Consider the following 16,302-nt stretch of genomic DNA (forward strand, 5'->3'; position numbering starts at 1 on the left):
TTTATTTTCTGCCCCAAGTGCCCTGTTAATCCTGTCCAAACTCACAAACTAATTCCGACTTAGTCAGGAATGTCTTAGAGATAAAAGTAAGGAAGACTGTAAGCCTTCTGGAAGCAATTGGGGAATAAAATTGTAAAGCAAAAATAGAACTCTGGGTTACTCTTCCAAGTATCCCCAATTTCAAGCTTCCTGTAAGTGGAATTAGCAGATCCATAAATACCAAGTTACTGTTTCGCCTTAAGCTGCAAGTAACAGTGGTCAGGGGTGGTTTGGCCTCTGCAGTCAGACAGACCTGAGCTGATCCTGGTTCTGCTTCTCATTCAGCAGGCGGCAGCACCTACAGCTACATGGACCTCACCATCACTGACGCTGACATCACTGCCTATCATCACATCAAATACAGGAAAGGAACTTAAGATCATCATACGGGTACAAATGAAACAGGATTTGGAGCTATACGGACTAGAGTTCAAATCCTGACTTTGCTACCTACTAGCTATATAATCTCAGTCAAGATAATTAACCCTTCTGAGTCTGTTTCCCTTGTGCAAGTGGGGATCTAATATCTGCCTTGCAGAGCTACTGAAAAGATAATACACATAAAACGCTCAGTGCAGTATGTGGCAAAGAGTAGGCATGAGATGGTGATGGTATAAATGACAATAAAAACAAACAGAATTTGAGTACTTATCATGCTAAGTTATTTACATGGATTATTTTACTCATAATAACTATGTAAGGGAGGTACTATTATTCTTGCCCTCTTGAGATGAGAAAACTGAGACTCCCTGAGATTCACTGATTTGTCCAAGGTCACACAGAGAAGGAGTCCAGCTGGACTGGGACCTAGAGGGCTTGACTGTCTGGGTCTTAAGCACTTGTGGTCTTTACAGCTACCATTAATTTGAGAGACAGAGGACAAAATGGGAAGATGTAAGTTTTGGAGTCTGGCAGATCTGATTTTAGTCACTTACTAGCATTGTGACCTGGGCAAATTATAAAACTCTCTGACCTTCAGAGACCTTATCTGTAAAAAGTCCTAGGACTGTGGTGAGGACTGAAGCACCTAATACAGTTTGACATTCAGTATTCAAAAGATATTACTGTAGTCAATAAAAAAGGAGACATACAAGAAGCGAAATAACTGGAGATTCAACAATGGATTATTTGCAGTCAGGACATGAGGATTTAATTTATAAGTGTAAATTTAATTACTGTTCTTTGCAAAACATTGATCTTAACTGCTTACAGCAATGGCAGAATTTTCTGTTCTTATTCCCTTGCACTGTCTACAAAATTTAAATTTCACTGATTCCCCTCTGGCCCTTCTTGACATTGCAGAGCATTGACACTTGTGGAATTTGTTTTTATCCATGTCACATACACATTTTTAGACCTTCTTCAATCCCATCTGTCACATGCGCCTGCAATTTAAAAGGATTAGGAGTCTCCCTGTAATGTGTGTGGTGTACTCTTTATTATGTGCTATGATTTTTATGGGAGGGAAATTAGGTCATGATGAAGAGCTCCTAGTCTATAACTGCAAAGTAGCTCTGAGACAATAAATCAACAGCAGAGGCCTGGGGATTACAACGCAAAACAGAAAGGTTTATATGAGAAATGAGACCGAGCATGTTCTCAAGACACAAATGCACCAGGGCCCATAGTAATGTGGGATTGGTTTGTTTGACGCATTAGGAATGTAGACCTACCACTGTTGAGTACAGCTCTCTCCTTCTCATGACAGACAATGCAGCAGAGGACTGCATGGTTCAGGAGAAGCCATAAACCCAGCACCTTCACAGTGGAAGCCAGGCAAGTCTTAGCAGGGCTTATTTATTGTAACTGTTAAGAAGCCAAATTCAGAGGCTGTAGCTGCAGAGGTTTTTTAAGGACAGTTGGAAGTCCTATGCCCTGTTGATATCAGCATTTTGGCAGAGGGATCAACAATTTAGAAAGTAGTTTGGGGAGTTGTATTAAAAATCTCTCAAAAGGAACCAATTACATTTAGTAACTGAGGGTATATATAGACAGTTTGGGTAATCCATGGAGAGCTGTGATTTTCCATATCTCCAAAAAGATTCTATTTCCTGTTCTCTTTGCTGACAAAGATGGATAGATGAAAACACAACAACAATCTCCACCTTTATTTGAGTAATATTAAAGGAGCTTCACAATTCAAACAATTACTGGTTTATCTAGGATTTATTGGGGGAAATACATGTGTTCAAATGCACAACCTACCTTATCACATTAATGAAGAGTACCTTACACAACACTGACCACTAAAAAAAGAAAATAGCCCGGTGGCAGAAGCATTCTAACCTAACACACAAGTAAATCTAGCTTGTTTCTGAACCCTAACAAGGAGAGGAACAAAAAGAGTACAAGCAAGAACCATTGGAAGGAAAGTCAACAAAAAATTTAAAAATAAAAATCGATGAACAAACTACAAAAGCCGTGACCATGGGACAAGATTAGCTTCCTGAGTAGGCAAGAGTACCAAAGACTATCTCAATGCAGTGAAGCTCCAGGCATACCTTTTTATTAATTTCACATATCAACAACTGTTTGAAATAGCAAAGAAATAAAACGCGACTTCTAAACACCTGTCAGTTGCCAAACCAACTATATTTTATTAATGGATGCACATTTTGTGCACAAAGTCCAGAACTAGTGCAATGGATTTCAATGTTACCAGTATTTTGGTAAAAGCAGATCAAAGCACATTGGTGGCCCAAATCAGCTCAAATTGAGCTAACTACATTGTAAGCCACTAGCATTTGACTGGGAATGCGAGGTTGCTTAGGATTTAGTCCTTAGTCCAGTTGTCAAGCAGGGTCATCCATGATTACTAGCTCCTCTCCTTGACATCTGAGGTTAAAAGTTAACACATTAAAAAAGGGCACTGATCTTTGGGGATTTCTGAGAATTAACAGCTCAAGGATCAACACTCTCACCTCTTCCAAAGCTAACTGATGGACTGGGAAAAGAATTATTATAACTTACTTTGTCAAACATTAATAGGCATCAAAAGAGGCAATGCTGACAAAAGCCTGTAGTACATAACACATGAACACACATACATCCTGCTCCATGTACAGAAACCCTTTCGAGTGCCACAGTCCCAAGAAACAGCATGGACTGTTACAGAACAAGTGCAATCCTACTATTATGTGTTGGAATTTAACAGCAAGGGGACACACACACACACACACACACAGTAGCCTGAAATTTCGTGTTGAACCAAAACTATGAAAAGCAGGCAGTTTGTTTTCTTGATAAGGTTGGCCTTCTTAAACATCTAAAATTGTCATCATCATTAGCAAGTAAGCCTTTAAAACACTAGGTAAAGGGAAAACCTTGTAAGAAATATAATTTCTGGGCTTTGAGATCTTGGACCGTGACAGCATTCAATGTTTTGTTTGTTTGAAAATCTTAGCTAGAAGCATAAAAATACTGGTTGCTTTTACCATCACCTTAAGTTTTTGCCTACTTTATGTTTTAAGACTCAGTGTGATAAGGTATGAGTTTGGGGAAAAGATTCTGTTCATACGGAAATGGTAATTTTGCATAACTGACTGCTACCTTAACATAGCGTGGGAGGAGCCAAAATCTTTGCCATCTGAGCTTTCAACTCTGAAACTTGACTGTAGGTAAAAAGAGCTACACCATCAAATCTACTCTTTAGTTCTCATATAATTCAAAGAGAGTCCAGCGTATGGATCATTAATGGGAAATGATGCTATGAGCTAGTATTTCCCCTTAGGAAGTCTGGCAAAAAAAAAACAAATTAAGAATCTCTCTCTACCCTCCAAGCAAAGCCTGTAGGTCAAAGGTGACACTATCTGAGCTGCAGGTTTAGAACAGTATGGTTAACTCTACTGTGTTGCTATTTATTTAATGTGTGATTTTGATGTCAGCAATCAAAGTACTATTTGGTTCAGCTTCCAGGGATGTCTTTCTAAAGTGCTGACATAATCATTTTAGCCTCTACTTGGAAACCTCTGAGAGCTCCCAGTTTTCAGAAGTCAGTTCAAAACCTTTTCCTACAGCTTTGAGGACCCTTAGCAAATGGACTGAATCCAGCTCTCTGGCATCATCACCCACTACTTGCTAACAACCCACAGTCTTTCACAACCATGTCATTTTAACACAAACAACTTGATTAATGCTGCTCGTCTGAGTGGCTGTCCCTCCTATCTCTACTCTTTCTCTGCCTAGAAAACTTCTATTGATCTGTCAGAGCCCAATGCCACTAGAATTAAATTATTTCTCCTCAGTGATGCCATAATACTTTATTCATCCTACTGGAGGTCATTTAGCACATTGTAGTACAGTTAGTTCTATCTTGATAAAATGGGAGTGCCTTGAAAAATGAAGGACCTATTCTACTTATCTTTGGCCAATGGTAGATATTCAATAAATGTGTACTGCATTGAACAGAGATAAACTAGAGTAGATTTTGAAAGCTTGGGTTCTGAGAGTAGTACTAAGTTCAACCCCTGTTCCTCTCCTAATCAGCCGCTTCTTAAAATGTCTGCACTTCAGGCTTATAATTTGTAAAAACAGAGCTAAAAATATTAACCTTATAGGGTTGCTGTGAAAATTGAATGATGGATATAAAGCTGCTTAGCACAATATCTTGTAAACAATAAGCTATAAGTAAAAGTTAGCTATTACTATCATCATCATTATTATTTCTGGATTGTATTCATTGAAAGGATTCATTCATTTAATTGAGTAAACAGCCAGTATGTATCACCAACATAGAAAAAAAAATTTCCATGAGCCCCCAAACATAATATCGTATCTCCTAGTTGTTTCCTCTCTGTCTCCTCCTAATGTAGGTATTTATTTCCCAGAACTGTGCCAAACACTGCTTCCCTCCCAGGTCTGTGAGAGAGGTGGAGGACAGAGGCTCTGGACTACTGTGACAGGGTAAGCAGGTCGCTACTGCATTCTATCTGACCAAACTCAAGTTGTGTGTGAAACACACCACTATGGCTCCCAGGAGGAAGACATAGATGGATTCTCTGGGTTGCAGGGAGAGGGTGTTTCTAGATTTACAGGTACTATCTTGAGGGTGTGTGGATGTGAGTGACAAAATAAAGGAGATCATGTTCACTGTTAACCCTTGGCTGAATGTCTAGTGTTAACCCTTGGAAAACAAGAGAAAGACACGCAGGCAAAGAGAGAAAAGATTGTATGCCTTAGCTAGTTAGAACACAGAGGTCTCTTACCTTCTATTGAAAAAGAGGTGTTTTACCAGGTTAAAGAAACTGAATTACCCACTTCTCTTTCCTTTTTCTTTAATGCCAATCTTAAAAATGTTTTTCCAATTTTAGATATTTATGAGTTGGTTCTCCACACCCAGGCTCACAAAGGGCATTTAAGGGCTAAAACTGTCACTACCACCAGATGCCTGAGGTCCCTGGTTGAATAAAAAATGGCAATGCAGAGAAGAGGCGGAAAAGCACTCTCCATAAAAACACTGGGTTGCTACCCAAGCTCAGCACAAGCCGCTGATAAGAAAGCAGAGTCATTCCTAAAGGGAACTAAATGCAAACTTGCTGGGTACCATAGATCCCCTGCAAAGATAACGGTCAACAATCCTCCCACGCCTGTGTGCACACACTGTTCCTCCCACCCAGAGGTGGCTTCTCGCTCCCCCTGCCTTGAATCTGGCTGGACTTGTGACTTGCTTTGGCCAACAGAATATGACAGAAATGATACTTTGTTCCAGGCCTAAGCCTTAACAGCGCTTGCTATTTCTGTGTTTACTCTCTTGGAAGTTGGAGCTGGACTCCTGAATGATGGGACAGCACCTGGAGAGAGGGGGGTCTTTTGGAGGAGGATCAAGGCATTCTGGTCCACAGCTAGTACCAAAGTCCCAGTTGTGTGGAGTGAGGACACCTTGGACCCTCCAGTCCCAGTCAAACCACCCCAGCTGATACCACAAGGGGCACACATGAGCCCTTCCCAAATTTCTGACTCACAGAATTGAGAGTAATAAAATAATTGCTATTTTAAGTCACTAGGTTTGGAGATGATTTGCTATATAGCAATAGAAAATTAAAACAGGCATCTTCTGGCTCTCTCCATCTCTCTGTCAATGGAGTGGCTCCAATGGCTAGATGCCTGGGTTTCCACACCTTCTTTTCAGCACTATGCTCCATTTATTCCTAGAGCCCTCCTAATGATTATTCTGAAGCACAAAGTAAATATCTTATATAAAATGTTAACATGAGAGAATACTATGCCAGTCGCTAAAGGGGATATATACTTCAGTCCTGCAGTGAGGCTTGTTTCAAGCAAGCTTGTTTCATATGAAAAGGTGCTGCTGCAAAGCATTTCTTCAAGTGGGGTTTCAGAATGTTGTCTAACTTTCGACACTAAAGACTAGATAGAAGAATAGTCACCCCTAGACATCTGTGTGTGTGTGTGTGTGTGTGTGTGTGTGTGTGTGTTTCTATTATAGAAAATTAAAGCCAAGTCTAAGGAAATGCTTGGTAAATATTAACGAAGACCTTACATACTATGAATTTTTATGTTTTAAAACATTTTATTTATTTATTTTAGATGTAGGATCTCATTGTCACCCAGGCTGGAGTGCAGTGGTGCAATCATAGCTCACTCTAATCTTGAACTCCTGAGCTTAAGTGATTCTCCCACCTCAACCTCCCATAGCTAGGGTTATAGGCATGTGTCACCACATCCAGCTGATGTTTCATTTTTATTTTTTGTAGAGATGGAGGTCTTGCTATTTTGCCCAGGCTGGTCTCAAACTCTTGGCCTCAAATGATCCTCCCACCTTAGCCTCCCAAAACACTGGGATTACGGGTGTGAACCATCGTGCCTGGCCAACACTGTGGATTTTAAAGAGCAAGTCTCTGACAACATCCTTCTGAGGACATAAAATTGCTCTGGATTTGATGGCTAAAGTTAAGTTCTATTGGCAGGGAGTTTATACAAAGTATTATCGCCAGAAAGCCAGAGGCCAGAGCATAGCCATGGATGCTTAGAATTGTTGTGAGGTGAACACCACAGACTTCCAAAAAAGACTGAGGGAACATTTCCTTGCTTTATACCGGGCTAGGCCTGAAGCTACACTGAAAAAGGAGTCAAGATGGCTTATTCCAGTTGCTTTCACAAAGACAACAAACCCTATGAATATGAAGGACGACCTTCCCAGAGTAACGTACATGTACTGTTCTCAGAAGTCATATACCGTAGCTTTGGTAATATTCTATTGATCACATAGGCTAGCTCTATTCAGAGGTGGAGGGGGCTAAACAAGGGAATGAAGACTGGTGGACAGAATCACTGGGAGCCATGTTGGAGGCTGGCTGCCATATTCACCCAAAACCAATGTACTGGTGCCTACTGAGGAACAAAACACAATGTCCCTGCTTTCCTGAAGCACACATGCTTGGAGAGGTCAGAAAGCCAATGGATCTAATCATTAAGAAAATTTTATTATATGCTCTATAATTTGTGAAGTCCTATGTGTTAAATAAAATTTATAGGAGGCCATTGGTTTGGACTGAGCTCCTGCCCTAGGCTCAAGAGACCAAACCAAAATGCAGTCACTCCTGCTGAAGTTCTACGCCATCAGGTCAAATATAAGTTGTTTGTCTGACCTTCCAATAAATGAGGGGAGAGATAACAGGCAAATCCCAGACAGGCCAGTTTTAGTCAGCACATAAGGAAGTCCCCTCTGCTTTAACTTTTATAAGGAAAGTAACTTTAAAACAATTAATCTGCTTTTTGTTCTCTTCTTTAGCTCTATTCTGTCTATAAAGCCAACCTCCTCTGCTCGGCTTACTGGCACACTCATTCTATTTTACAGAACGAGGTATTGCCCAATTCTAGAATCTCAAATAAAAGTCAACTAATATCTTTAAACTTGTTGTAATTTTGTCTTTTGATATATGAAAATAGACAACGTGGAATAAAAGGAAAAGGGAATGGTGGAAGTTGGGATTATAATTTCAAACAGAGAGATCTAGGTAGGATTCACTTAGTACACTTGAAGGAAGTGAGGAAATATGCCATGTGGTTTTATGGAAGAACAGTGTTCCAGCCACTGGGAACAGCAACTGCGAAGGCCTGAAGTAAGAATGTGCCTGAGGTATCCAAGAAACAGCAAGGCAGAAACAAGATGGCTATAGGAGAGATGCAGGAGATGAGATCAGATAGTAACAGTAAGAGGACAGAGACTATGTGGGCGAATGTATGAAATGGGAAGCCACTGGATGGTTCTTAGCAGACAACTGATACTATCTGACTTAACATTTTAAAAAGTCTCATTCTGGTGACTGATACCAGAATTGACAGGCCAAGGGTAGAAGAAAGAAACAAATTAGGAGGCTCTTGTAAATAGTCAGACAAGAGGTAGTGGTAGCTTACAACATTATCAGTGTAGGTGGTGAGGCATGGTCAGATTCTGGAGTTACTGTGCATGATTAATTTGCCATTCTAGGCAAAGTTTTTATTTAAGAGGAACAGCATTTTTTATTAGATTCCAGATTTGTTGCTGCCAAATGGTGCTTTAGGGAACCCTGCACAAGTTCTGAGAAGCTTCACAGGGATGTGTGTGTAAGAGCAATGAAGTGGGTCAGAGGACTGAAGCTTTATGTCCCCTCCCCAGTTTCATAAGGGCAGCTCTGCATGAACATTCTTCAAATTGGGGGATGAGGAAAACCTTCAAAAGAAAGACTAGGAACTCCAATTCCCCAAAAGAAAAGACAGACCATAAAAACACACGCACACAAACTGTATAAAAAATACAACACCATTTATAAAATTGAAAGGCAAACTATAGGTAAAAATATTTGCGACACAAGTGAAGAAAGTTAAATATCCCTAAATTTAAAAAACTCATAAATTCGTAAGAAAACAATCAAGTAAGAAATGGACAAAGGGTGTTCCCACAATGAGGCTCATAAGAGTACTTCCTTCATTGAATTGCTGTGAGGATAAAATAACAATATATATATATAAAGTGTTTAACACAGTTCCTGGCACAGAATGCTCAGTCAATTTTACCCACCACTGCTGCCACCATAACCACTGCTGCTGTCATCGTAACTACCACGGTTGACACCTTTACCACCACCCTTACGTTATCATCACCACCATCACTACCACCACCAGCAACTTCATCATCATGACAGTGTAAGAGCCATGGCAATGCAAATCTGAATCAACTCTGAAGGTCAATTCCAATGCAGCTTCCCCCCAAGTACATTCTTCACTTGTGATCAATTACATATTACCTTTTCATGGTTTTCGATTAGGATCTCAATGACAATGTTCTGAAATTTGATGTCCATGATGGCTGCTACTGTTTCTTCCTGAGGCCTCAGCAGAGTGGGTCCAAACACTACGCCAAGGTTTGCCACCGTCATCAAATTCTGCTTGTGGTTGTTAGCAACACTGGGAGGAAGGAAAAGAAAAGGTACCAATGAGAGAAAGTATACACAGAGATACCAACCTCCCTGTACCCTTCCTATCTTCCTATCTACAGACTCCTCATCTGTAGGAGCCAGAACTTGGGACATCGTCAGATGCCACAGGAGTCAGAAAATCTACCACATTTCAGAAATCTTCAGCATCCAGGTTAATTTGCTATTTCAGGACATGACACTCTTTATCATTTCCATTTTGCCTAGAACAACCAACCAACCAAAGCAACTATCTGCCAAATTACTAATCTTTGAACATCTGAATCCCTGTTTTGCAAGTCCAGGTAAGTGCTAATCCCTCTTAATTACAATTTATGTACTTGGCAGCTGCTTAAACTGCAATCATTAGCATTTTTCTCCATGGCAAATGGAAAACCTCTTGATGGCTTTAATACATTTGCAAACATAAGCACAAAATAGACATAATTTTTTAAATGGGCAGATCTGGATATTTAAAACCAAGTCAGGAAATTCTGCACTTTAGATTTAAAGTATTAAAGGCTGATCAGATTAAACATGTGGCTCACATTAAGTGAAATGTGGCGCACATTAAGTGAAATGTGGCATAAACAGAAATAAAAATGCACTAGTGTATATTCATCTATATGGCTGTGTTTATATTGTCACTTATACTCAAAGTCTAACAAACACACAGGGTCAACAGTCGCTAGGTCTGGGTAATTTGCTAAAGACATAGGCATATTTTTGAGTAAACAACTACTCAAAAGATGTATCTGAACTCCACATGCAGGCCACCAGGACATAGCTATAAAACTCAATTGTTCACTTGTTGGCCCCATGTATAAAAACATAAATCATCTACTGGCAACAAATAAGTTAAAAGTTAATGCCATTCAGTTTTGTTGAGAAAATATCAAGAACTTACCTAAATCACCTGTTACAAGAAGGAAGCTATTCATTACTAACTTGAATCTAGAGACAAATTGGGTAGAGATAGGCAGTTTGCACAGACCTACCTCCCTAGCATTTAGTGCTATTTATATGGAGTACTTTTTCACACAATTCTATAAATGCCTGCAGTGTTTCTCTGGTATACTTTTTTTTTTTTTTAAGGAAGAAAAGAGATTATACTGCCTTCAGTGCTGGTTTTTAAACTGAGCCTTTATTGAAATACTGTATCAACTCATTTTATTAGCAGATGTGTACTTTTCTATAATTTTTTTAGGGCTAAGAGTTTAACTTTCTCCTCTAAAGGTGGGCAGACCATGGTTAGGTTTATGAAACTTTTAACTGTAGCACAGCCCAGTTAGAAAGAGGATTTGCTTTTTGATTGCTAAGCAACACCTGCAGCAGGGAGAGTGGCCTGTTTCTGGTCCACATAAAGAATATTTTATAAACATTTTCTTAGTTCTTGCTGAGTCTCCTGGTTTTACTTATGTTTTCCATTCTACCCAGAATCACATCACATTTCCAGTCTGACGAAGTTCATGCAGATAGTCAAATTCCAACCTGGCAAGGGGGAGAGACTTTGGTTCTGCGGATCAGTCAATCGGCAAGTATGTATATTTACAAGCTGCTTTTAACATCACTACTTTCAACATCAGCTCCTCTGTGTGGGAAGGGAATTCTAAGTCCTTATACTTCCCCTCCCAAAAGAGCTAAGTCATTAAACTTACCCTCTTGTCACAAAAGTCCCGTGTGCAAGTGAATCAACAAGCTATTTTTTTTATGACAGTACCTTCAAATTGTAGACCAGTATAAAAATACATGGTTTGGATGATAATCATTTTTCCCTGTCAGGCTTCTCCACACTACATCTGACTAAAGCAACAGTCTCCTAACTAGGGTTCCTGACCCAAGAACCTCTAACTTCAGCTTTATCCTCCCTGCTATCAGCAGCTCCACCTAAAACTCAGCTCTCAAACCTCCCCTGGCGAGAACACAATGGCATGGCATATGTGAATGGTTAGCAATGCTTTTATTGTTTAATTGTTCTGATAATGATGACTATAAACCTGTCATGGGCCCCACTGTTTATCTTTCTTTCTTTCTTCTTCTTTTTTTTTTTTTTTTAAACAGACAAGGCCTTTCTCTGTCATCCAGGCTGGAGTGCAGTGGCATGATCATAGTTCACTGCACCCTCACATTCCTGGGCTCAAGAGGTCTTCCTGCCTCAGCCTCCTGAATAGCTACCACCACCACACCTGGATAGTTTTTAAATTTTTCTGTAGAGACAGAGTCTTGCTATGTTGCCTAGGCTGGTCTTGAACTCCTGGTCTCAAGTGATCCTCCCAGCTTGGCCTCCCAAAGTGCTGGGATTGTAGGCGTGAGCCACTGTGCCTGGCCTATCTGACTATGTTTAACACAAAGTCTGAACTCTTATAAAACAGCATACCTTTCCTCAAATCACCGCTAAACCTTCCTGTGCCACTTCCTAGCTCCTGGTCCCTGGGCAGAGTGACTCAATATTTCTAAGCTTTGGGTTCCTCATCTTTAAAAAAAAAAGAAGAGGTTAGGTGAATAACATGCCTACTTCATGTGAATGTTGTACAGATTAAATGTGATAATGCATGGGATATGTGGTAATTATCATACTAATTCACCTTTCACTCTCATTCCACTTCCACACCTCTCTGCCTTTGTCCATATCATTTCTCTGCCTGGAATGTTCTTTTGTTGCTTTCTTCGCTTGGCAAACTGCTAATATGCAAGGCTCAGCTCAAATGGCCCATTCCTTTCTGTACCTTCCTCTCACCTTTCTCCAATCTTCTGTTCCCAAAAAAGGCAGAAGTGTTGGCCTGCTCCTGCATTTATTACACAGTGTTATCATCCCTACCAAGGCCTGAGAAGAGGAAGTATGGTATTTCATTTGGTAGCACCAGTGCTGAGCACACTGCTTGGCACAGGAGATGCATAGTGAGCATTCGCTGAGGCATTAAAAGATGAGGGGAGTTTCTGAGTAGGCCTAAAACAATTATTCCCAACCCAGCTACTTACTCATTAAACTTCAAATTATTGTTGATGATTTTTGGGGAATGTATCTCAACTATCCCCCAACCTCCCTTTTTAAAGTCTTGAGCTAGTTCCACTTCTTAGACTTAATTAATGAGTAATAATTACTTGGATTTGCAGGCCCCAGTGCCCAAAGGCATTTGGAAAAAAGGTATTGTAATTCTGGATTAGCAACTCTGAATATAAATAAGCTTGAGGTTACCCAGCATAATTCATTTCCCTTTTAATGATCCATGTTATTTTAGAACTTAAAAGACACATTGATCTAAGTCTTAGGAAACTTTTTTGGGGGGGAGGGGGTAGTTACACCTTTCATTATTAATGACCATTATCTTTCGGCACACTGAAGTAATAAATTGATCTGTCACTTGATTATTACTGCTCACAACTTGGTACAGCTATGTTCATTACTCCAGATTGAATTATTAATGGCTTGAGATCTCTACGTATCCCGGACAGAAAGGCCTAGACCTTAGCCTCTGCAGGCACTAGCCATCCATTATAGCTGGATGAATTTACAGATGTGTGAGAAACAGGCTGGCAGAGCACTGGGGAGCCGGTCCAGCAGAGGCCACGGGACTCGTTCATTAGCAAGGTCTATAAAACACAGAGAACCTGCTGTTTTGTTAAATTGAGCTGTCTGAGTTCCTCCTCACACGGCTCAGAATGTCATGTTGAGTCTTGACTTAAAATCTACACAGAGAAGTTTCTTGTACACTTCACACTGCAGTGAAGGAGTCTGTGACACATGCCTTTCAGATCCCTACGTCCACAGGCTGTAATGTCTTTTGAAAGAACTGCCAATTCTATAGGCTTCCTCTGGATGCTGCAGAGAAAAAGTTTTGCATGTGACATTCACTTGGGAGAGACCCAGTTTCTTCTGTGATCATCAGAATGGCTGCATCCACTGAGAAGCAGTGGATCTCCTGAGGGGCATGACTTTAGGGCAGTTGTTGGGGGTGGGGAGGTATATGTACCCCATGTTCCAGGCAGTTCCCTCATGAACTGGAATCAATGAGGAAAGAGCATGTTCCATGGAAATGGCCTTGGCAGAGGGGACTCTTGCCACCTTTGCTTTAAGGGGAAATAGATGGAGATGCTGTTTTGGTCTGATATCCTTTGAGAGGCAGAAGGAGGTAAATCACTTTCAGATAAAGATGGTGGTGAGGAGGGTGGCAGAGGGAGCATTATGACGGGCATAGACAGTAGCCAACCCTTGTGGGGCTTGTAAGGCAGAGACCCCCAGGCTGTCAAAGGGATCACATCTGTTTTCCTAGAGTTTAAACGAGAGCCAGAGCTCTATAAGTGCTAAGTAGTACTTTAAAACACCAGACTGGTCCTAAAGTAGCCCAACAATACGTAAGCTTATTGTAGGGGTTGCAGATAAGTTTCATCTTGAGGCCTAGAGTGCTATGTTGAAAAATGTCAAAGAGGAGTACTGGCTCCACTGGATACAATGTAGTGACAGATTTGCAGTGTGCCATGGGTTGGAGGGGTGGAGCAATAGCCCATCCCACTTATCTACCATCCCTTACTTGTTTGCTTCAGCATCCAATATTAAACAGGAACTTAGGCTTACAGAGCGTTTTAGACTTTTTAAAAAAGTTCTACAACAACTTTTTATGTTTATCTGAGCTACATAATAACTCTGTAACAGTGGCGCTCAAACTTCCTGACAATGACCCAAGGTAGGAAGTATATTTTACCAAGCAATACACACATACATAAACAGACAGGCACACACCCCCACACCATATCAGAAACAAACGTTTTCAGGCATAGTAAGTATGACAAATTCTGATATTTTCTATTCCCATCCTATCCTATTCAATTCTATTTTTATCCAATACATTGTTTTCATGAGCCACTTATATGTCATGAACTACTATTTGAGAAACACTGCAATAGAGGTATAAAGTGCAAATATTCTCTCCAATTTGCAAATCTGGACAATAAAGCTAAGGGAGATCATAGCACAGTAGTTGGAGTCAGACAGACATTACCAGCTGGATGGCAGCAGGCAAGTCACCTGGCCTCTCTAAACCTGTTTCCTCACATATAAAATGGGGGCAATAATATGTAGCTTGTAGCTTGTAAACTTGAAAGGCTGATTAAGTATGATTCTGCAAGTAATTCCCATGGCATGAAATAATGACTTAATAAATGACATCTGCTCTCGTCATGGTGGCTGTTGAGGTAGTTCTGACAAAAGTGGTAGCAGCAGCAGCAAGTGCCAATTTAAAGCCACATTGTTAGTTGGTAGTTTCTCTTGGTATCCTGTCCAGGAACCCCTAGTGGCCTGCTTCTGCTTGGGGCAAGAGGTTGCATCTTCTCCACTTATATTTCAAAGACTTCTATACCCTACCTATTTGTATTTCTCCTCTTTTCATTCTTTTGTGTAAAAGAAATTATGAAATACTTTGAATCTATAGAAAACCTGAAATCATAACAGTACTTCTTTTCTTTCTTTTGTTGTTGTTGTTGTTGTTGTTTGAGATGAAGTTTCACTCTTGTTGCCCAGGCTGGAGCGCAATGGCGTGATCTCAGCTCACTGCAACCGCCGCCTTCCAGGTTCAAGCAATTCTCCTACCTCAGCCTCCAGAGTAGCTGGGATTACAGGTGCGTACCACCACACTTTGCTAACTTTTGTATTTTTAGCAGAGACGGGGTTTCATCATATTGGCCAGGTTGGTCTCGAACTCCTGACCTCAGGTGATCCACCCACTTCGGCCTCCCAAGTGCTGGGACTACAGGCGTGAGCCACTATACCTGGCCATTGTACTTATTTTCTATCACTTCCCTATAAGCACTTCTGGTACAACAGGCTGAGAGCCTCACATGGAGCCAAAGCAAAGCCACCAAACTCACTCTGCCTTCAGGACAGCAACAACATCATGCCCCTAGCCTGCCTGGCAAGTTCTCCCCCACCATATAAAGCCCACCACCCTCCAAAGAACAGTTCTGAGCACTCCACTGACCACTGGAGGCCAAACCGAGCTCTCTCCTCTAAGAGATATGTCATGGTCAATCCCATGGGACTTTTCTACACCAGCTGCTCTCCTGTTCACAAATACCTTAGGACTAGGGACTGGATCATGACCTTAGAGCGCATCTTCTGCAGAACACAAGCAGGCGCTGGGGTAGGCCTGAGATGACCAATTCTGAAAATATTATAGGTAAGTGGGTGGGTACCTAAGCTGCAGTCAATATCACCCTTCTCTCTACTACCCTCTCAGGGAAGCTCCAAGCTCTAGGGTTGAAGAGGATTAGCCGGAAATGAAGCTGCTGGAACAACACTGTTTTGTGGCTAACCAGACAAGTTTGGTCTCCAGGGTTGTTAATTTGGTTCTTTTCACCAGCCTCAACTCCATCCTTAGTATATAACAGGGGATGGTGGAGGGAATCCCCCCTGCCACTCACTGCATGTTTTCTACCAAGTCAGACTCTGTGTTGCCTGGATACTACCTGGACTCGGTGAGGCAGGACTGCTGCAAACAGCACTGAGGAGGCGTCTGTCGAGAACACCCGTCAGGGCCATGAACACAGGTTGCTGGACTGCCCCAGTGGTGGCACCAGAATGAGGGTATCAGATAAATTGCTCTGTGTACTGACTGAGGCCTGGCTCACCAACCACATCTAACATCTTCCTGGGAATGGTTATCTGGTGAGCAGCCAGACAGGAAGCTTGGAATAGTTAATTGAGTGCTCACGGTGGGTACTTCTACACAGTGCCTCCTAACCGGAGAACCGTCTGAGGCAGGCAGGTACCACTATCATTACCACTTCACAAATGAGGAAAGAGAAGCACTGAGAAGGTAAGTAATTGACTCGAGGTTACACAGCTAATGAAGGGCAAAGC

General features: G+C 41.2%; 1 protein-coding gene across 6 annotated transcripts in view; it reads right to left on the reverse strand.

Annotated features, from left to right (window-relative positions):
- Positions 1–16,302, reverse strand: part of ARHGAP26 (Rho GTPase activating protein 26) — a 466,537-nt gene that overhangs the window by 104,202 nt on the left and 346,033 nt on the right. For all 6 annotated transcript variants that reach the window (XR_004430020.1, XM_033180801.1, XM_033180796.1 and 3 more), the window contains exon 18: positions 9,282–9,441. Coding sequence is in view for 5 of the 6 variants with exons in the window: in XM_033180801.1 (XP_033036692.1) it covers positions 9,282–9,441 (160 nt within the window). In the remaining variant the exon portion in view is untranslated. The remainder of the gene's footprint in view (positions 1–9,281; positions 9,442–16,302) is intronic.

Source organism: Trachypithecus francoisi, unplaced genomic scaffold (assembly GCF_009764315.1).
Source record: "Trachypithecus francoisi isolate TF-2019V2 unplaced genomic scaffold, Tfra_2.0 Lachesis_group2, whole genome shotgun sequence".
NCBI classification, from domain to species: domain Eukaryota; kingdom Metazoa; phylum Chordata; class Mammalia; order Primates; family Cercopithecidae; genus Trachypithecus; species Trachypithecus francoisi.